Source organism: Harpia harpyja, chromosome 12, assembly GCF_026419915.1.
Source record: "Harpia harpyja isolate bHarHar1 chromosome 12, bHarHar1 primary haplotype, whole genome shotgun sequence".
Classification (NCBI taxonomy): Eukaryota; Metazoa; Chordata; class Aves; order Accipitriformes; family Accipitridae; genus Harpia; species Harpia harpyja.
In genome coordinates, this window is record NC_068951.1 from 25,528,503 (window position 1) to 25,551,900 (window position 23,398).

Below are 23,398 nucleotides of genomic sequence, written 5' to 3' on the forward strand. Positions count from 1 at the left end.
ATTAAGTTGGTGGGGCACTTGCTGGGCCAGATTCTGACTTTTTTAAAAGTGTGTTCTATTCTTTTGGCGCTCTCTTTGTCTTGCTGGAAAGGAAGAGCTGCAATCTAGACAGCATGGTGTATTGGTGGGAAAGAGGATTGTGTGCATTTCCAAAGAATTTTGAAACTTTGTTCATATCTTTCCTTTTCCCAGATAAGTAGTATCTTAAAGAAGTGAATGTTATTGGTGTAAAGAAAAAATTCAGATATTGCATGTATCTGTTATGTGAAAAAGTACAGCGTTATTTTTAATAGATCAATGCTCAGAAAAAATACAAGAGCTTTTTTGTTGATAACTGAAATAGTTCAAATCTAGTTATTATTTGGGCTCTACATCTCTTTGCATGGGTCTTGTATTAGCAAGTCTCTCTGTGCAGTCACAGACAGAGCTGTGTTATAGACATTTCGTAGCAAAGGTCCCTGAAAGGCAGATGTCATGTTATATTGATACAGACTGTTATTCAACCTTGTACCCTGCTGGGGTTACCAACTAGGAAAACCAAACAGTTTGGATTTTCATTACAGTGTCTTTTTGCATACATTAAAGTAGGGAAGTGACCTAAAAGTTCAAGGAAGAGGTTTGATTTTTGAAGGTCTTTGTCACATAAAATGTCACTGAATCCTATTTACGAGACTTGCTAAACTGGGGTAGTTTTATCTTTTTCTCATGGAGTGTAACTACTGTGAGTGATTTAAAAAAAAAATTTTGAAGGTTGTGGTGTGATATCCTTAACATTAATTTTTACTATTAACTGATAGTAATTAATGAATTACACTAATGATTACATATGGCATTGCATATCCAGTTAGATATTTTTACGTGTTTCCTAAATGACATTTCATTGAGGAAACTTCAGGCTGACTGTGTTGTTGCTCCTCAGACTGGAATGTCAAAGAACTCAAAACAATATGATATTTTGTTACTGTTGTGCATAGGTGGGGTCTCTACCATACCATGCAAGTATCTAAAATTGCATCTTCCTCTGTTGGCAGTAGCAAGTGTGTGGGGTTTTGAGCCGCAGACAGATTAAAGTGGTTTGAATGTGGTTCTTTTTCTGGGACCGTATCATCTGAGTGGCAATTCCATTTGGATAGTCCCAGTTCCTGGCCTTGGGGATAATTGGGAGAGGAAGTGGCTGCTGAGACAAATTTTGTTGTTGCATCTCTGGCAGTCCCGCACAGCCAGGCCGCTCTTGTTCCGCATGGGTCCCGTGGGGGGCTGTTGTCATCTTCTGCCTGCGAATGGTTCCTGGCGTTCTCCCTTTGCTTGGCTCTTGCAAATCTTGTAATGTCCGTTGCAGCCACAAAAAGATTTTGAGATAGGGCTCAAGGGAAGATTGCCATCTCTATCCAATGTGAATTCCAAGACTGTAGTTACAGAAATTAAGGCACATCGGGAGTTTGATTTATAAATCTGAATGACTAGAACTGAGTATCATGTAAGGATGTCTTTGGGCTTAAATATGAGGTATAAAATTCCAAACTCAGAGTGATTTTTTTTTTTTTTTTTTTGCTAAAAGGAGGCAAACAGTTCAGCAAGCTTTGAATAACTGACTAGCACAGTAATTAGCTGTTACAACCAAAAGCAATCTAATGTTTCTTCTGTATCTAGTTTTTCATGTGAGTTTTTTACAGCTACAGATGGCAAAGGTCAGGAATGAATTGTTTCTGCATGCATTGCTCAACCTGCAAGAGAAGAAATGAGGGTCTCAGGAAAAGAACAGAAAATCACCAGCCATGAAGAAAGCAGACGTCACTGCTTCACTTGAAAAATCATTCAATTGTTTTTTGAATTTCTCCTCCTTATATTGACTCATGGTGTTGCAAACAGAAAGTCATTTTCTGACTCCAAGGATTTTCCAGCCAAGTGAAATTTTATTCCCTAGGTTATGGTGCTGGGCACACCCAAAATATTAACACTGGACAGTTTTGTGGATTGTGTGCTTTTTATTAGAGCTTATGAGGAGTACAGATATGTTGCTTGCACAATATTGCCTTAGGAAAGAGCTTCCTTAGAAAGTGCCCAAAGAAGAACTTCTTCCCAATGAAATGACAGCTGAAAAAAATTCAAGTATTTCCATAAATTGTTAATAAAAGCATAATTTGGTAGGATACCATTTTCAAAAATATTCTCCTGGCATATAAAAGTTGTAACAGAAAAGTTACATTTTATCCATCTGCTGCATTGTATATCATTTTAATAGTTAAAAAGTATATTGAAACCTACATAAACGATAGGGTTTAGGCCTAGATGGTAAAATTGTGACATAAATTGCCCTTAAAAGATTTATGATTGGTATATATGGAATACTGAGCAAAAGGTTGTTATATGATGTGGGTAGTTAGCAGACACTCCATAATGAAATGTGCACTTGTGTATTTTGTAGAACCACTGGATGAGCTGAAGATCAGAAGTCACAGCACTGAACCACTACCAAAGCTGGAAAACAAAGAGAGGGGAGTCCATCATGGGACAGCTTCCTCCAGGGAGCCAGGGAAAGCTCAGGAATGGGATGGAACGCCAGGCCCGCCTGTGGTGTCCAGCAGGCTGGGGAGATCCTCTGTCAGTCCAACCATGTTGGCTGGAAGCAACAGCTCAGGTATGTCAAGTAGCAGAGCAGGGAAGATCTCATGAATCTCCTTGTGAGCTGAAGGATACACAGATGTAGGTAAGCATCTGGATTCTTTAGACTTCCAAATATCTTCTAGAATCTGCCCTGCCCATTGACTGCTGCACTAATGAGCATTGTGCTGTCTGCTTGTGCTCTGTACTGGAACAGGATTTGGGATGGTGGCAGGTAATACAAGCATGTAAACATGCCGTTCATCTGTTTTAAAAGAAGTAAGGAATTCCACTTGACATTGAAAAGGTACACTATGGCAAAGACACCCCCAGGATGGCAGCTCAGAGAGAAGTTCATAAATTCAGATAGCACATACAGTAACAAAAACACACTGTGCAGAACAAGGCTGTCTTATTGTTATGCAGTGACTGGACACAGACAGCCTTTGCTTTATACTTGTACATAAATTTCTAGAAGAGTGACTATGGATTTCAGAAGTCTCAAATTCATACCTGTCCATTTTATTAATCAATTTTATATATATAAAATAGTGAATTGCCATAAACCACGAAAAATAGTGCAGCCTTGTTTATAAATTGACTAAGACAAACAGAACTGATACATGAATGGACATCTATAAACAGATATGTATAGCTCTGGTATAAGCACTGCATTATTACTTTTTTAGATTTGACAGTTCTCTTAAAAGAGTAACTTCATTGCTTATTGGTTGGATTGTGAAAAATATCTACTTTAAAAACAGTTGGCATACATAGTACTGGAGCCTCATGGTCAATGTTCAGTAAGCATAAGACCAGGAATGAGCTACTCAAACAAGAAATTATTCCTGCACAAGAGATCTGCTGGGCAGTCAGTGGCAGACATGAGTCTTTACAGTGCTGAGCTGGCAGAGATGCTCTCCCCTCACTCAGGGCATCGCTTCCCTGTGTGATAATAGGACTCGCATTTTCCCTGCATTGCTGGAAATAGCACCTGAAACTCAGTATATAACTTGAATAGGCTTTGCTGATGTGACATATCATTTGCAGCAATTGTGTAGTCCAGCTTTTCTTGCTACAGACCCCCAAAATAGTCCTTCCTGGGGCAGCAAAAGTGACTTTTCTGCAAATCTCATGACTAGTTCTGTAAATCTCATGACTAGCACAGGTTATTTGGGGGTTACTGCCTTTTGCTTACTTGTCTGTTCTCACAAAGAATCCTGGTACGTAGGAATTTTCCAGATGAGCTCATAGCTTTTTCAAAAATTCTGTTCCCAGTGTATTAGAGCATCATCTGTGCTAATGCAGGTAAAAGGATAGGTACAAAAGTACCACATCGAAGTATCGGGACATCTGATAATTAGACCAAAGGTGTGTACCGATCTTTTCAGTTCTGCAAGATGACAGTACAGAGCAGAATGGAAGGGAAACGAAAATTAAAGACTAAGTTCTTAGCAAAATATAGCACTTCTGTCCAACCTTCCTGCATTAGTTTTATTTCAAGGAGTTGGTTGATCTCCAAAAGCAGACAAAACATGTTGGCCTCGATCTTCATTTGGCATCAGCAAACCGTAATAGTTGTTGAATCATGCCTTGATTTAGTTAACTGTGACTTTGTCTTAAATAGCTAGGACTGTCAAAGAAAAATTATGGAAATATTTTATTGGCTGAAATTTGACTCCTTTTTTATGATTAAAATCTGAGAGCTGCTGATGATTTTTCTTTCCCCGCAGTTTTTGTGACATTTCATTTGATGAATATTGCCTCTCATCTGGCATGAATATTTTTTCCCTTGTGTGTCTAGTTGTTGCCTGAGCAACATGTTTTACCTTTAATCGGTGGGGCATCGCATTCAAAATGCTGTACACAGTTCTCCTCAATGAACTTGTATATGAACTGTAACACTTCATTCTTCACAATTAAATTAGAACTGTAACAGAATGCAAGAAGAGAGATTTAATACATCTGTATGGATACAAATGCTTTCTGGAGTCAAGGAGATAAAGTAGTTCTGTGCTAGGAATTTAGAACTTAGATTTACCACAGGACCAAATAAAATCAGGGCAGTCCCCAGTACGGTCATTGTTGCTGTTGCTTTCTTTCCAACATCATAGATAAGAGAAAAAAAGGTGACTTTTTTTGTGCAGACATGTCCTTGAAACACCAGTTTGCTGCCTACCTCCTAGTGCATACCGGTACAGGCATTTATTAGGGCAGTGTTGGAATAACTTAAGGAAAATGGGGTTGAATTGATCTGCTGTAAAACAGAAAGGATGTGAAACGACTTCTCATGTGTGCTCCATAGGCAGGTCTGCTGAGGAACAGAATAACTAGGCACTGGAGTGGTGTGAGTGAATATCTGAGTGAGAGTACTGATTTTTTGTGGGTTCTCTCTCTCTGCACCTACTAGTAAGATCAGAGGGGGAATGAGCCATCTCCAAACAGAATCTTGAGCTTTCTGGTCATTTTGTTCAAATGAGCCTGGCCTGTCAGGTGCACATGAATATCACTGTCTCTAATGCCTGATTGTTCTCTCATCTGTCACATAATTTGTCAAGGCCACTTTCTGTTTCTTGGCATCCTATTGTTTCTTATGGAAAGCAGCGCAAGTGGTTTGGGGACATGCTGGCATTTAGGAAAGTCAGTGCAATTGTAGCGAACAGCTAGACGAGATCAGTGAAACAGAAGGCTGTGATAACTTCACTCCAGGAGCTTTGAAGAGTATTTTCTGGAATGTTGCTGCTTTTTTGCTAACTGCAACCATGAAGCATTTTGCATTGCCACCTGCTGCTAGAGACAGGCAGTGCGCTGCCTTTTAAATCTCATACTCTTGTTGTGTCCTGGTTTTGAATCACCATCAACTTGTCAGTCAGCCAGTCCATTAGTATTCTAGCTGAAAACATTGTAGATAATCAGGAAGGGAGTAAATGCCCACCCTTCAGTGGAATTACTGCCTAGCTTTGTGGATTTGCAGAAGTAATGAATAGTTAAGTTCAAGCTCTTTGGGAATGGAGCAATGCCTGCAAAGCCCAAGGTACAAGACGCATTTATTGGTACAGGAAGGGAGTAGCGGCAAAGTACCAGTTCACGCTAGCTAGGGCTGCTTCACTCAAAAACGACTGAGTACTCCCACCAACCCCTAAATTTTCTCCTCACAGGCAGTATCAGAGTATCACTGTGCTACTAAATCCTCAAGGATTCTCCAAGTGAAGGCAACTTAATGCTGGAGGTATATGTTACTGGGCAGCCTGCCCAAGGAGGTCCAGCCCAGGATGCGACGCTTCCAGACCTTGCCTACACTGGTCATCCATGTTCTCTGCACACAAGTTCTCCCCTAGCAGCACCTGTCACCTAAAGTAAAATGAGTAGTACTGGGAGCTGTACACCAAGGGCATCAAGCCAGTGCATCATGAGCCAGGTGTGTCATCTCCAGGTTGTAGGGTCACAGTCACAGAGCCTGACTGTAGAAGTGCACGCTGCTGTCTGCAGCAGTGGCGTTATAGCTATTTGGAACAATGCACAATTGTCCTTTTTACCCAGAGCCCCAAGATTGACAGTAGCCCATGCCAGAATCTTCAGAGAAAAACAGCAAGAAATTTTAAGGAAAAAACACTGCCAGTAGGACATGATTATTCCTTCCCTCGTTGCCTCAGTCATTGACATAGACCTGAGACATGACAGTTCAGAAAAAATCTTAATTTAAAACGTACCCCATCTAATCCAGACATGGTTTTTCTCATTACCTGACTTGGTTTTGAGACCTGCTAAGCTTTTAACCTATGGATATCTCATAACACTGAGTTCTACAGGTTCAGTGCTCCCTTTTTTAAAACAGTTCAGTTTGACATGCTGCTGTGCTATTTCAGCAGTAAGTGGCTTTTGCAGTTGAAGTCCTAAATACTTTTTTTTTTTTTTTAAAGTGACAGAATGCTATATAATTTATTCCACCTCAAGGTTTCATAATTTCAAGTTATGTTTCAGCTTACTCATCTCTTTTTAGGAGACCAGCGTGGCCAGGTCAGTATGATGATAATAGGTGTGATTAATTTTTCCATGCATGTTTTCTTTTTCTTCTTTTTTTTTTTTTTTCTTTTTTTGCATGTGATTACTCTCTGCCTGTCACATCGCCTTGTTTAATTCAAAACGTGCTTCTTGGCAGCTGTAGCAAATAAGCAATATTTCTTTCTTCATGTGCAGAGAAGAGACTGTGACAGGATAAGAAGCTTCTCCAATGTAAGTGACAGCCAGAGTATTTTTTTGAATTAAGATTAGGATAGGCAGAATGAAGCCTTCCTTGGATGAATAAGAGAATTCTTCCCGTTAAGATCCAAAAATAAAAATCATGCAGAGCTGTTGTATTTCTGGAGAATATAGAAAACCATAGCACATTGGTATAAAACTGATCAAAAATATTTCCATAAAATCTTGTCGCATTTCAGCACTGTGCTTTAGTGAGGAAAATCCAGCAACACCCCCTGCCCCAAATGCAACCAGCCAAGCCTCTACATCTTTAGTTATGATGACAGCACTTGCACTTTTGGAAAACAGGTCATTTATGTGAGTGCTTAAATACACAATTAAGTACACAATTTTAAGGCAATCCTATTTGTGATTGGAAAGCCTGTACTTCTGTGTTGGATAGTCTCTCCTAAAATTCTCATCCTTAATGCTGTCCTTTAGGGCTGTCTGCTTGCTTATGTCCGTAGGTAATCCTACTGGCATTGTCAGGACTCAGCTTAAACCTGAGAGTCCAGTAATGCTGGTCCCATTGCAGCTGACTACGTGTGTGGGTTTACTTCATGCTGAGGTGGTTGTGGTACCAACCACTAGCATTGTTGGGAGTGTTGTGGCTGCTGTGGGTGACATAACAGGGGACTGAGACACAGCTGATCCGCCATCCCCTACTAGCATTACACTGCATCTGCGCCTGGCTCCTGGAGGTGGTTCAGGCACTTAGTAAGCAGTGCGTTTTTTGTAATACGGCACAGTGTGAGTGATGTGTCATTTGAAGCTGTGCAAAATAATACCACCAAAGAAAGCTTCATCAGTTAAATATAGCAACTGAATCTTAGGAACATTTTTGTGCATAACATAACTAAGTATGTTGTGCAGCTCTCTAGCTACCCCGAACAATCTGCTGAATTCAAACCTCATACTGCCCATTGATTGCAACAGGCATCTCTAACAGCTACTCAAGTGCACTGCATACCCTGGCCCCAGTCCAGTAAAGCACTTAGACACAGGCCTATGAGTTCCCTAGCTTGGCAGGAGGCTCTTAGCCCTCGTCAGCATTTGAGTGGCTTACGGCAGTGTTAGAAGGCCCCTAGCTGTGGATGCAGAGAGGGTCTTGTGTTTGGAGTGAAGTCTCTGGAACCCTCTTTCTGGCAGGTTTGATTTAGAACCAGAGGATCCACCCGCACAGTGAAGTGAAGCACAGCACAGAGATGGGGTGCCGCACTAACTTCATCAGTATGGAGCTAGATGTATTTTAGCTTGCGTTATCATGGACCCTGAGCAAATGGGTCCTCCTCGGCGGACAGATATCTACAGGGCCTTCCCTATGTGCTTATCAGGCTGGCTGATAAAACTCTGCTCCACACACATGAATTACTGTCACAAAGGGGACTTCTCAAGAAGTCTCAGGACTACTCACTCATTTCAGGTGTTAATACTGAGCTGTCTCAATATTGTCCACATGAGATAAACATGAATTAAACAATAGAAAGCGTCCCTGAGATTTGCTGGCAGAAATTGTTCTTCCTTCAAGACTCTGAGCAGTAAATAGGAAAAACAATTTTCATTCCAGAACCAGAATTGGTATCAATATGCAGGCCTTGCAGACAAGCTGAAATGACCATTTAAAACATGAAAACCAAGAGGTAAAGATACTGAAAGTGACTGGACGGTAGACATAATTATGCAAGAGGACTTCTTACTACTTTTTAGATAGCCCAAAGCAGAAGTTATTATTTGAGGTGATCATTATTATTTTGAAGTGATCAAAATCCAGTTAGCCTCAGTACAGTGAATAAGCTGTCCACAGCTGAAAAATAACATGCTGCAGAATAGAGAGCAGTGAGTTGGGCATCACTTATGCAACAGACCATTTATGGATATTTTTTCCCCCACAGTAGTGTGCAGTGAGAAGATGTTACTCAAAGCACTAATTACAGTAGAATAGAGTATTTCTTTGGTCTAAAAATATTCCCACTAAGACCAATGGAATGGCTATTAAAAAACCCAAACATTTCCCTTCCAGTGCATAACCCAACTTCCTGAACTTTAAAAAAAGCTTGATGGAGCCATCTCTGAAACCTCTTTTGGTGAGGATCACCATGGAAGTTGCAATAGTTTCCATTAATACTGTAACATATATTACAGGGAGATAAAGGAACTAATACTTCATCTGTGTGTGATAGGTTTTATTTCTTTGATGCCAGATGAAAGAAGTCTCTTTGGCAAGGAAATGGTAATCTCTTGTTGCACATATATCCAAATTGGAAATTATGACACTTCTCTCTGCTTTCCCAAAGCAAAGAAAACAATTCAGAAGCAATGGCAGACAGTGCCTTGGAGTTTTTTTACATACTGGGTGTCTGATTCTGCTTGTCACAGCAAAAACAGAGTCTCTATTTAGCAGTAGGGGAAAAACAACCCAAAAAACCCCAATTCTTGTCCTCTCTGAAACCCCAGCAAAATTCCAGGAGGGAACAGACATGAGATCCATTATTATATCTATATTACTGAAAGAAACAGTCAGAAATCTGGCACCCAGACAGTGTGAAATCAGAACAAAACCAAATCTAATCAAACCTTCAGAATCACTACCCAAGTCCAAAAAAAGCAAAACAACAGATTATGTACAAAATGCAATGTTATGGGGGAGATCGGTCTGCTCCTTTCTGCATGCTTATTGCCATGTTGACTCGTGGTATGTTTACAGACTGACTAGGAATGAGTGAATTGAATAATGCATTCGTCAAACAGCATAAATATTTTTGCTGCTCAGCCAGCTGGATGTTAACCAACCTATTAATATTTAGCTGATGAATATTCACCCATACAGATGCTTTCATTGGCCTGAGTGCTCCAGCTTAAGTGGATAGCTCTTCTCCATACCCTATTGAATTCTGAAACATCCGAGGAAAATAAGCATTTAAAGAGACAATGAAAAAGCATCAGAGATTGAAAGAACACATTTCAGCATGTTGCTGGTAGGTGGCGTAATGTGCCAACTGTCTTCAAGTTTCCAAGATGTGCCAAGTGACCTTAAGGACAAGCTAGTGATGGACATATTATTCCTTTCAAACAATGGCCCAACCAGTGGCTAGTGATGATACTAGAGATGCACGTAGGAAATAGAGGTATTAGTATAAAACAAACACAGACAAAGCAGCAGTGTAAATAAGGCATGAGAAAATACATTTCAGAGAGACACAAGCAAAAGATATGTGAGAAAACGTGTGCTCCAAAGGCAAACTTGCTAAACCAGGATTGCATGAGACATAGGTCCTTCCCTTCTTCTTGAAAATGTGAGATTGAATTGAAGGAATTCTTTAAACCCATTGTAAGGAGGCATGATATTATTGTAATTACTTGTTATTCATGGTAAAGCAGTACTATCAATGTTAAAATTGAGAGTCTATTATTGTACAAAGTGTGTCTGCTGAGTGCAAATGTCCTTGGTCTCAGTGTTTGCCCACTAAATAGAAAAGACAGGTGCAGGGTTGGGAAGAAGGCTTATAAACCATGAGGAGAATGAACACATCCATCTGAGCTAAAAGTCATGGCTTGAGAGATGTTTCCTCAGCCATAAACAGGAAATGTAGGGACAAATATTTCTCTTGGGCAGAAACAGGCAGACCCCTTTCTCAGGAAAAGACAGTTTCTTCTAGACTAGATATGGGGTGTTGACTGGTGTCAACATGGCTGAGACACAAAAACCTTCATCCAGGACTCCTGAGCTGCACGGTCACCTTCGTGTCGGTATGTTAACAATAGTAACCTGCACTGGAAATCAATGCGGAGCCTTCTGAGAAATGCCTCCATGTACAACAGCAGAAGGAAAATGAAGTAACTAATTTCTGTGCAGTTCTTCTCGGGAATAGAGCTTTCTTTCAAGGCAACCTCTACTTCTGTAATGGCTTTGATTCTGGCAAACTGACTTCAGACTTTGCTACTCTTGATGTTGTGATTTGTCTCCTTTCTTCCTACTTTCTGTCTCTCAATTCACTGCCATTAACATCAGATTTCCAAGTATTTTTGGTGTCATTCCAAGTCCCCAAGTGTGACAGTATCCTCACCACTTTTATACATTCCCTCATTCATTTTTTGGCATTTCAGGCTTTCCCTCAGCACAGTCAGTCTTTGGGCTACTATCTCCCTCAGCTCTGTGATGGAGATGAAACCAGACACAGCTGTAACTCCTTTAATCACTGCTGTATTTTATGAGGAGTAGAAAAAGGGGCTGGGGGGCAGGGGGCAACAAGGTGGTTTCCTTTATATGCTTCCTGTCTGTCTGCCGTTTTATGCTCTATACTTCAGCTTCAGCGTTGCTAGAGGAGAGGAAAGAGGCCAGGACATGGGATGGGTTCTGTCTTAATCCCCTTTCTTCTGATCTCAACATCTGTTCATGATTCAGCCAAATGTCCAAGACTTCAAGTGGAAACCAAGCCCAGAGTCTCCATTTCAAGGGAATCTGGGGTCCACTATGTTACAGTTTACTGCAGCAGTAACCCACCTCCTGTTCACTGCTGTATTTTCTTCTCTATTCCTCTGCAGAGCCTAAAGCAAGTTGCAGGTTAGGTCGGTCTGCGTCAACATCAGGTGTGCCTCCTCCATCCGTTACTCCGCTCAGGCAAGCCAGTGATCTTCAGCCGAGCCAGGTACCATCGTTAGCCAATCGTGAATGACTTCATGTGCTGCAACATGCCAAATGTTTCTCACCTCTGTCTGTCATTTGTTACAGTAAATTATTTTTTTGGTTTTTGCCTTTATTTTCTGTGCGTGTGCGTGCATCTGTGTGTGCACATCTCTCATTGGCAATGAAATTCCACTGACCACAGCCAGTAGAATTTTCTTTGCTCTTAATTCCTTGTACCCTCTTCTGTCTTCATTCTGTAATATAAATGTAGTAAAACTGTACTGTATGAATTGGCTGGGTTTTTTATTTTTTTCATGTTTTCTGTACTTTTTTACTGTCTTTAAAATTTATCAAACTTTGATAAATTTAATCTATGTTTTTATGTAAATTTCTTTTAAATCTCTTGTCTAAAGCACTTGCACCAATGTTTGTCAATGACTTGTACATACCTGACTTCTGCCCAGTTGTACTTTAATATTTGTGCCAGTCTCACATTTGTTTTGAGCTTAATGCATGATTGTATTACGCTGTGATTTTTTGCTGTCCTGAAAACTGCTCTTACAGCAAGTTATTTTGTTTAGTTAAGGCAGCTAGACTCTCTTCAGCTATAGGCCATGTAATGCTTACAGGACTATTAAATAGTCCACTGTAGTTATTATTTATTGTATATTGTTAGGAATCAAAAACCAAATCAAAGGGGTAACATCTCCGTGTATCTTAAACAGAGATACTTTTTTTTGTCCTCACCAAAACCAAAAATGCCACATAGACCCTTGAGAAAGAAATGAAAGTGTTTGGGTTTGGCAAATTTCTCCAATAGTGAGAAAATGGAAAAGAAATAAAGACACGGGAAACCTATACTTACCTTTATTTTATATGCTAATACTGATATTGTATCATTTTGCTGCGCAGACCTGTATTATTAGTTTGACAGAACTAACTGCTGAGAGTAGCAATTGAAAGAAGAGGTTTCACTTAAACATAATGTGAATGCCTTCTGTCAAGCTCAAAGCACTCCAGTATTGTATCGCTTGTGTGTATGTGTACGGGCCTACACATCACTGTGTATGTGTCTGGGTATATATATGCACAAAGAGACATAAACATGTATGTATATATGCGCATATACATATATGTATGCACCCACACAAACACCCTTATTTAGATGGTGAATTTTTGATTGGTTTTCAGGGAATTAGTCCCCATAATCCCATGGAATTTCAATGAGATTTGAGTGGAAAACTCCCTGAGGACTGCTTTCCAATAATCATGTATTTAAGTTGTTTGTAGCTTGGTGAGTTGCTTCTAGAAAGTCTTGACAAAAGTAGTGACTAGAAGAGTAAGGTCGATTTACTCAATCTAGACAGCCAACTACTTGTTAGGAAGGTTACATTTGGGTAGCCTAGTCCATACAGGTTAAAATTCTTTAACCTGCAAAGCTGATGCTATTGTATTACTTCTGAGCCCTGCTGGACACAATGCCTAACAGAACCTTGCACATTTCTAAAGCATAGTTTACATAAGAAAACTAAATCCATAATGGAGATTCAAAATGACAGCCCATTTAAATATCACGTCAAGTGTTCCTTCATCTAAGAAAGAAATTAGGGTAATTGTACTTCCAAAGGTTTTGAGTGTCCCAGTGTTCACGTAGTATACGATTTTTTGATTAAATGGGTCTCACAGCAGACATGATGCTTTGCTGGTTACTCAGTGGCAAAGGCACCTTGGGTGTTTTGAAGGGATTTTAGTCTCTCAGTTTATATTAAGAACTAAACAATAAGCCTTGAAAGCAGAAGCTGATGTGATAGAGGAGATAATGAGCCTCTTAGAAGTTACAGCCAGGGTTCACTGAAACTGTGGAGGAAAAATCCACCTCACTTCATACAGAAGAAAGGAACAAAGATGATAAGAGGAATTTTCAAGTGACTGTAGAGGGTGATCCTGTTAATTGAATAATGTATAGTATGGACATGGCTTCATGAAAAAGAAGAAAAACTGGTAAAAGCTTTCTCTCCCCATAAGTCTTCCCTTCAAGCTGTCAATCTCTTACTGTCCATCTATTAAGTTGTCATTTATTATGATGGCATAATTTTTTAAAGGTGTGGATTTGACCCTGATTCCAGCAGAATGACAAAAGTCTTATTATCTCCATGGTAGAGACAAATATTACTTTGATTGTGTTCTTTATACACCTATTCTATCTTAATGTGCAAATAATCTACGACAGGTGAAATGTGTTTGGAAATGGCTGGGTTGTTAGCCCATTCTGAATCTGACAGATTGTGGTGTACAGGGTATTGGTTTTTGTGTGCTGTGGCTATTGATTGTGTTGATACTGGTTTCCTTAACCACATCATAATCAGCAGTTAGACTTTCCAGAAGATTAAGAGGACGCATCCTGTTATCCACCTCTTTGTTGATGAGATGGGCACAGCTAACATTCATACAGGGATACAAGATCTGGGAAAGGGCAGATTACTGTTAATCAGTTTTCTCAAATCTTCATGGATCCCAAACTGATGTTTTTCAAAATGTTTAACTTGGGGAAAAAAATCAGGTTTGCAACTGAACTCTCAAGGCCCATCGTTTTTAATACAGAATCATTCAAGGAAGTGCTGACAATGCTTAGTAATTAAAAATAGGTCTGATCTAAGGAAACAAAAATTATAATCCCAATCAAATATTGGCTAATTGTGTAACTATTGACATTTAACTCCCCATGCCTTATTTTCTTGTTTGTTTATTGGTGTAGGAATTGTGAGGATTAACCAGTTAATATTCATGAATATATTTATGGTGTATTGGTGGTAAGCATTATAGTGATCATTTATAAGTAAAAAGAAATTGCTCATAAGTAGAGCTGAATTATGTGGCTGGTCTCTGATGGAGAACACTTTAAAATTCTGTAGTGTAGAGTCAGCCAGCAGTTACCAACACACTGAGCCAGGTAGTGAGCATGCCATTCTGTACTTAGTTCTGGTAAATGGTGAGGGCGTTTTGAAAGAGCTGGTTGCAGGAATTAACCTTGGATGAAGTAATGAATTGAGTCAATTTAAACTGAAAGATAAACATAAGTTTATCTTGGAACTGAAGTTATTGATTGCATAAGGACAAAGTTTAAGAAATTAAGGAAGTAGCAGAGAAAGTCAAGTGGAGAGCTTGGAATTGTAATATGGCATGGAATATATTTGAGCTACAGAAGTGGCATATAGCTATATTTCCTAAATACATACCTTAATATAAATATCCTAAAGAGAGGAGTGTAAGTACCAGAGAAGTGTTCTACATATCACAAAATGCAATGCCATGTAAAGGTTCTCCTGTGTTAGCAGAGAGCTTTCAGAGAATGGAAAATGTTCTAGAAAGTACAGTAAGTTATAGCTTAGAGATAAGAAATGTGTGAATAAAATTAGAAATAGTGAAAGTCCGAGTTCGGCCTTTATATGGAAATGAAAACAAGTACCAGTTGTTGTAGCCATCCAAGTGGACAGAGAACAGCAGAAGTTAACCACCATGTGAGGTTTATAAAGTAGAATAAACATGGTCCAAGGATGCCCCAATAAATAACTCATCACCCATTTTGCTAGAGCCTCTGTGCTGGTGCCTGAGACTTCTGTAGCAGGCATGGTCAGATGTTTCACCCTGCAGTGGTAAATGCTCAGTCATATCAGGGGACCCCCACAGTGAACAAAATTGTTCACTTGAGTAAAGCAAGCAGGATTTGGAGTCACAGGTATTACTGCGATATAGTGATGTATCCCTGCATCCTATCATTCTCCACATCTTCACCTCAGGGTAACAAAGGATTACACTCTATTGATGGACTCAAAAATCCCTGTCGCATACAGGATACACGTGCACTGAGCATGTCTGTCACAAAAGAAGAAACATTTCAAGCAACGTGCACTGTGGAAGTCCCTCTGCTGGAGAGCAGAGCATCTCGCATCCGTATTTTTAATGGACGTAAAATCATCTCTAGGTCAGTGCCAGGCTTCTCCAAAACAGTCGTCAGCACACCAAAAAACCACTGGTTTCCATTTTAAGAAAAAGGAGCCGATATAACCATCTCTAGATTTTTTGATGCAAATTATTTTTGCAAGGTGAAGTTTGTTTTCATTAAGATGTAGACAGCTATTGGAAATCACGTGTATTAAGCTGCGTAGCAGCACAGCAGTGCATGTTTATAACGAAGATCCACAATCTGAAGGAAAGTACACCCTTTGAAAACAAAACTCCTGATAGTTACAATGTGGTATTTCAGCTTTTCTGCAAAGCAGAGCCTGTTTTCAGACAGATTTCCACAAAACTGTGTACCTTATCTGCAAACGTGCAGCCTCTCTTCATGCTGCCTGTTTTTTACCTGCTTTTCAGCAGGCTGACAGCAGTGTCCTTTACTATTGCCTCCTCAAGGTACGCTATCTTAATTCTGAAGGTTTGCATGCCTCTTAAGGTCTGGTGTCTTGTGGGGAGGACCGGGCAGTGATATCTAGCTCCAATTTAACCAAGGAAAGAAGATTTAAACTTTACAGTGATGATCAAAGTAAAAATCCAGAAGCCATGCTGAGATTAGAAGGAATAACTCAGAGGAGGGAATGAAGATACATGGACAGCTATGAATTAAGGAGTTTCAACTTGCATTGAAGAAATGAAGAAAAAGCTAGAAAATATATCAGAATCAACACAGAAACTTTTTGTGGCTTATTTTTAACAAAAAAATGCAGCTCATTTCATTACTTGCCTGGTATCTTCCTGAGCCCCCAGCAAGCTGAGACGGCATTTTTCTTCCCCCATACTACCACATCAGTGAACACGACACAGAAGGCCCACATGATGGACAAACTAACCATTACCTTACAAAAGCTCTCCTGAGGAGAGCTTTAACTTATTTTATGATTTATCTGAATATAATATAGGAAAGGGGAAAGGCCTCCCATTCACAGAATGGACTTGGCCATGTAATTATTGTCTTGCACCAAATGAAGTGAATCCATCAATAGTTTATTTGAGTATGTATCTTTGATAGGCAGGAATTTTACATACAAGTTGACTCCTTAAATTCGTATTTAGGTAGCTAAATAATAAAACAGACTTGTAGAAGGACCAAGTGTACTCTTCAGCTGAGATCTATCCTACCTCTGAGATGTCTAAATCAGGGGTATAATATGGGTTCCACATGGGGTATATGAAGAGAGGTGCCTGCAGAAGGGATTCACCTAGCTAAACCCTCAGTGACCATGCAGAGCTGCATGTCTGTCACCTTGGATAACCTGGTAATTTATCCTCCTAATTTAAGCACCTCTGTTGGTTGTGGAAAGCTAGCTGGGATCGTTCCTGCTCTGTGTGCGTTAGAGGCTCCTGGATGTTTACCCATGAACAGATAATGGTCATTAAAATTTCCACTGCTAGGTAATAGACATTTATACCTTTTCAGACTTAAGGTACAGGTGCTGAGTGTTAGGAAGAAGCTATATGGATGATACTGCTGGGTCCTACCTACAGTTAACCTTTGAAATGACGTGCTTTTGGCATCTTCCCTCCTGCTGGGCTTCGGCTTCGTAGTCAGACTCGCTAGCAGTGCCCCGGGGGAGAGCAGTGACCTGAAGTGGTGTTGGGGTGGGTGGGTTGGCTCTTGGTTTTGGTGTTGGACCTCCCTAAGGGAGCTGTCTTAAGGAAAGGGAAACGGAAGCTTTGCGGAGTCCTGCAAGCGAGAGACCAGGGTTTTTCCAGCATAGTTTTCTAATGTATTAACGTAGCTGGGGAGGTAGAAGGCAGATCTTTCCACATTAAATATGCAACTGGAAGGGGGTTTGTCCTTGTATTTATTCCCAGTTGGTCTGAGAGAGGTATAACGTGCACTGTTTTACGTTCAGCAAGAACATGAGAAAATACCTTCTTTATTGTCTGGGTCTGTGCCAGAGAAGTCCTGGACGAAAATGCACTTTAACAACTGTTCAAAATGAACAGTTTGGAAAATCCAAATGGATTAGGAAAAGCTTTCTTTTTCCCGGAGCCGGGAACACGAAGCAGGGTGCCCGCCTGGGGCAGCGCTGCCGTTTCGGCGGCCTGGCAGCCGCCCCGCAGGCCGGCGGGACTGGGCTGAGGCGGGCGAGCTGCCTCGGTTCTGCGTGAAAAACGGGGGCTGCCCGCGGTTTGTGTCACTTCATTGTTCCGGGCAGGCGGGTCGCAGCGCTCTCTCTCGAGGGAGGCCGGGCCCAGGCCCACGCGGCCCGCCCGCCGCGCCGGGCAGGAGGCCGCGCCCGCGGCCCGGCCTCGCTCGGCGAGCCCATGGCGCCGCCTGGCGGCCGCCTCCTGCGCCGCGCCAGCCGGAGGGTGTCCGTGCCGGCCGGCGGGGCTGGGGCTGCGGGGGAGCGGAGCGGAGCGGAGCGGAGCGGAGCGGGCCGGAGCGGCTGGGTTCCCCCGGCAGCGAGGGCGCTGCCCTTCTGCCCGGCCGGCGGGGCTCCTGCTTGACGCTGCCAGTGGCGAAGCCCTGCGCAGCGTAGGGAAAGGTGAAGCCTGTTCAGATCTTATAGGAACTTCACCCGAATTTTCTAGGAGATAAGTTATTTACTTTAAGAAGTGTGACTTCGATGTGTTGGGGTTTTTTCTTTCCCTGCTGGCTGGAATCGTCAGTGTTGCACCGAATAATTGCAGGAACCTTGTGCAGAAGTCGTTGTAAACCATGTTCCTTGCAGGCACTTGCATGCCTGCAGAAGGGTGGCTGCACTCTCGCTGGCTGCCGTCCCAGCACCATGCACAGCCCTGCACCACATCAGCTGGCATTAGGGAGGGAGGGAGGAGGCTTGTTAAATCCCCAATTCTTCCATGCAACAGCTTAGATAACGTTTTGTTTAAGACTCAATATTTAGGTGCTAACAGAAATGAAATTAAAACATGCACATTTTACCGTGAAAAAAAAAATCTAGCGTTAAAACTGATGTGAAACCTTATCTTCAGGGCAACCATTATTTAATTTTGTGCTCTAGCTGAAAAATCCCAAACACATATTCTAATTGTTCCACGTTAAAACAAAAGAATGATGGAAGGGAAATATGACAAAAAAAAAGCTGACATATATACTTAGCTGCTCTCCACATGCATTCTTAGAGAAATACCCTGTAGTTTAAGTGCGGTATAAGCTCATTGTAAGAAATTTGCAAAACTTTAGAGAAATAGTTTAGAGTTGAATTTTGACTAGTACTGAGTACTCTTCAGCAGTGTCTCATGCCTAAGTTCATGAATAACTCTGTACTGGGCCAACTAAGTATCACAAGCCCAGCTCTTAATGTCTCTAGCCTTAGTTGTGTATACAAAGCATATTATAGTCCTTGTATGCCTTGTAAGCATTGTGTTCACCCTGTAATTAATGAATGCAAGAAGGGTAAATTGTTACTATTATGGCTATAATTATTTTTGAAGGCGCCTAGACAAAGTACTTCCCCAATGAATTGACATTATCATGCTTTAGTTGGCAAATGTGCATCTGAAAGCATATGATGGGCTCTATGCTACTCTGTGAGCATAAACAAAGCATCTGTGCTCTTCTGTTATTCTCAGCTTAAAGTTGCCATTTTCCCCAGCAATAGTGTACAAGAGTTCAAAGCAGTCAGTAAACACCCTGCAGTTGTCGGGCATTGTAACAGGGCTGGGTTCCTGACTGCTGCCTTTGATGAATTCTGCTGCTGAAGAATGAGCACCTATAAATCAAGATCCACTGTTCTGTATCTGATCACAGCAGTCTTATTTTAACTTCCATTATATGAAAGAAATGCAGTCATTGCAGACAGATGGAGAACTCTGTAGACTGAAGTACTCTTTCATCCAGTTTGAATACTAGGAAAATGGTAACAAAAAAACGTGCTAGTAAGAGAATTTGTATCTGCTACATAGCATAAACCCATGTCATCGCTTAGTACTGTAAAACTTTCCTAGATGCACTCCTTGACAAATCACAATCTGAAACTAGCATCAAACTCTAGTGATTCTGCTTTTGTGGTTCTAGTAATACAGAAGGATTTGCAATGGAAGAACCAACTTCTGTCATACTTGCTCTCTGGGCCAAAGCAAAAAAAAGATCCCCCTGGGCTGCTGGTTAAAGATCTCAGGGGAGTTGCAGTCCTGAATTCCTATTCAAAAAGAATATCTAACTACTGTGCTAATTGCCACTCTGGTATGACTTTCTCTGTCTCTCTTTTTTCCTCTAATTTTCAAAAGTTTTGAAAGTCTATTGTGTACTTTGGACGTAGAATAGCAAAACATATGAAACAATTCATGGGATGGTGGCAATTGTTTTCTTCTTCTCCCTGTGTGTAAATGCCAACTGTTCCCCTTCAGCCAGTGCAATGCCTCCGAGATCTCTGTCGCTGTGCTCCTGGAGCCAAGATTATGGTTGTTTCTTTTTGATACTTGATCTTTTTCTTCATTCAAAATGTATGTCCACAGTGTGGGAACAGTCCCATGCCTCTCGCTCTGTAATCAGACTCCCATGGGGTTTTGGTCTGGACTTTCTATACACTATTTATTGCTTTGGATGGTAGCTTCTATTTTTGCCTGTGAAGCTATTCCCTTAAAGGGACTTAATTATTCCTTATGTTTAACCATCACCTTTAATAAGGCTTGGGATAGTCATTGGATCCAAAACCCGATTAATGTTGGCCAGTAGGATCTACCACAGTAACGTTTGCGGTGGTGTCTAAGAGTCATAGTCCTAAATAAGGTCCCCATGTTGGTAGACAATGTGTGTAGAACAAAGACTGTCCTTACCCCAAAGATTAGTAAGTTCAGTGTAATAGACGAGAAAGTAAGCAGTTGCAGATGGGAGTAGATTGGTAAGTATGTGACTGTCAGGAATTGCTTAAGCTTCGGTTTATGTGGAATTATGAAGTGCAAAAACTATTTGGGGTGCAATCTACTGTATCTTTAACAGTGATTTCAATTAGTTTTATGTTCCACTAATACAAGGAAATGCATTTGAATGTCTGAAACCAGAAAACCAGGTAAATTTTACTAGGAACATTTTACAAATGATGTCTCTTTCTCAAATGGTCCTCTCATGGATAAGTCCTGCTCCTCCAGTGGAGAAGTCTTTAGTGTCTGTGTAGGCAAAAATGACTGTAGACTGAATTTTGTGGATGCTGGTTTTGCAAATAGCAAGGAGGAGAAAACTCCTCTGGGTCCTGCCTGGGAGGATGGACAGGCATGGAAGAACCCACGGTGGGGTACAGAGAGAAACGCCTGGCACAAGCACTTCACTGATGGGACATGGGCCAACTTTTACCTTGAGGTGATGTCTGGATTTGACCAGCGTGTGGCCTGAGTGTATTTGAAAATCTGAATCATCCAGAGCCGTAGGATTTTGCCTTCTTGTTCAGGCTGAATGTTCACAGGAGTCAGGGATGAGTCATCACACTGACTGCCACCACCTAGAAAGAAGTGCCAGGGCGTGAGCTGGGTCCTGCAGTGTGTCACACAGCCTTCTGGGGAGTTTGCACTGCTAAAAATCTGTGAGAGTTTGGATTTCGGAGTACGCTTTTGTGCCTTTCTAAAGTGCAGCAGAGCCCCATGCCCACGAGAGGGAGCAGTTGGATTACTTTACACAGTTCTTTTTTTTCTGCAAGGACAAGTATCTTGCACACAGGAAGGCAAAATCCTGCTGTTGTCAGTCCAGCTAAATATGCTGTCAACATTTTGGAGGAGAGCAACAAGAAGAATGTTAATGCTTTAGGGAAGGCTCCACATTGCATTGTGTTGAGTCTCAGCTTGAATCTGGTCTTACGTAATCAGTGCATGGGTCCAGAGCAGCGCAAATTGTTTCTAAATATACAAACTGCAAATAGAGAAAACTTGTTAAAAAGGAGAGAAAGAAATAAAAACACAAACCTTGAAGTGGATGGAATTGCCATGTCCATTATCCCTCACCTCCAAGGCATGCCTGACTGATTGGCATGAGAAGCAAATGTGTCAAAGCCATCGTCTGTTGGCAGACAGCCCTGCTGTTGCTGTCCCAAGATCTTTTCTTCAGCATTCAGCTGGGCTGGTCATGCAGCAGGAGCAGGTCACTGCATTGCTGGGTCCTACTTTGCCAGGACTCTGATTTAAGAGCATGAGAGGAGAGCGCATGCTCGGCGGCCCTCGCACCACCAAAAGTGGCCTCCGATTCATGGCACGGGGGAAGCTAGGCAGAGGTGGACTGAGCAGGCACTGCTGTCGCAGTAGGTCCCAAGGCCCAAGCATGGCTTTGGTGGCTCTCCTCCACTGTACCGCTCAATAGCATGGGGTTTAGGCACAAAAAAGACCTGCTGCGGAGAAGCAGTGACAGGTGAAAGCAGGTCAGCTGTAGGAAAAGTAATGCCACAGAAAGAGGGTGTCAGAGTGAACAGTGACCAGTCTCTGAGGACCAGACCTAGAGTCTGTCTTCATACCTTTCCTCACCCTCAAGTGCCGGCTTGGCTGCCACTATTTCAGCTGTGATGGAAGACAGTGGGAGGAAGAATATTGCATTCCCTTACTCTGATCTCTTGTTGTTCTTGCACAGGCTTTGTAAGCTTGCCAGCAGAGTACAGAAAGAGGCTAGTTCCCTCACAGAAGTTGTTGAAACTTTTCAAATTCAACAATGTTCTGACAAAGAATGAAATACAGCATTTATGAGGGTTTTCACTTCCCACTCAACATTTTTTTACTGTCTTTACCTAGTTGTTTCTCAGATTGGGAGTTACAATTTCTTTAAAAGGCTTAGGACAGGCATGAGAAGATCTCATCTGTGTGGTGTGTGGTTTCAGGGGGTTGCTATGTTGTGCCTGGTTTTGATAGAGTTGGGACGGTGTGTTTCAGTGCTTTGAAAAATAGTCTTAGCTCAACAGAGAAATTTATGGGGACAGATGCCACAGCCAATGCAGCACAATGTAGGTGGTTGTTCCCTGGAGGGTGAGGTACCCTCCTGAGCCCCTGGAAGTTGGTGAGAACTGTGTGCCTCTGGAGCCCGAGGGCTCGGACATGGGGACAACAGCCAAGTGTGGCCTTTGCATCCAGACCTTTCTTTTGAGAGTCAGACTTGTACATGGGTAGGTAGAATTTAATATGACATACACAGAAACTAATAACTAAGATTTCCAATAAATGACTTATGCAGGTCGATGAGATGGGGAGATACAGGGCTTGAAAGTCATATGGCGTCATTGAACAAGTGTTCCTAAGCTGTAACTCTTGCAGCTTATAAAACACTGAATCAGTGAGATCACTGTCCTGTCCTGCCTACAACAAGAAACTAAAAATTATTTGGAAGTTCTTCATCTCATTTTTAGCTGCTCTTACAGTGTTATACATGGTTCTACTAAAAAAAGGTAACAACTTTCAGTAATACTAAACAAATATATAATGCAATTTATGTGAAGTTTCGGTCCAAACATCAGTAAGTTGCCTATAGAGGAATTTAATTTGGTAGCATTCCTTCCTCTTAGGGAATCTCTCTTTAAGGCGTTTCTCTTCTAAAACTTGTAAATTCACTTCAAAGCTTGTTCTGAGACTTTTGTGTGCAAACAATTAGTTTAGTCACATTAAGAAGGATGCAGTACCAGAACAATAGCAATTGCTAAGTTTATTTCAAATGGTCTTGCAACCACTATTGAAGACATTGTGCCTTGGTTAAAAAAAAATTTAAAAAAAACCAGAAGCATGCAATTTCCTTTTTTTCTTTTTTTTCCCTTCTCTGTGTGTATTTATGTTTAACTCAGGGCAAGAATTTTATAATATTCTTAAAGGAAAAAGTAGAAATAAAAATGGCATGAATTCATGAAAGCATGGGTTTATATATAGGCATTCTCTGTAAATGAACCAAACATTCTGTATTCTAGGTAGAACAACCTTACTTGTCTGCTCATACGCATTTCAGTTACCTCCATGCACTCCCACTTGTCTTACCTTTTTTGTATATGAACT

General features: G+C 41.2%; 1 protein-coding gene across 5 annotated transcripts in view; it reads left to right on the forward strand.

The window, feature by feature from the left end:
• Positions 1-23,398, forward strand: part of NYAP2 (neuronal tyrosine-phosphorylated phosphoinositide-3-kinase adaptor 2) — a 150,490-nt gene that overhangs the window by 110,056 nt on the left and 17,036 nt on the right. For all 5 annotated transcript variants that reach the window (XR_008237570.1, XR_008237572.1, XR_008237571.1 and 2 more), the window contains 2 exons: positions 2,426-2,638; positions 11,383-11,486. Coding sequence is in view for 1 of the 5 variants with exons in the window: in XM_052804098.1 (XP_052660058.1) it covers positions 2,426-2,638; positions 11,383-11,486 (317 nt within the window). In the remaining 4 variants the exon portion in view is untranslated. The remainder of the gene's footprint in view (positions 1-2,425; positions 2,639-11,382; positions 11,487-23,398) is intronic.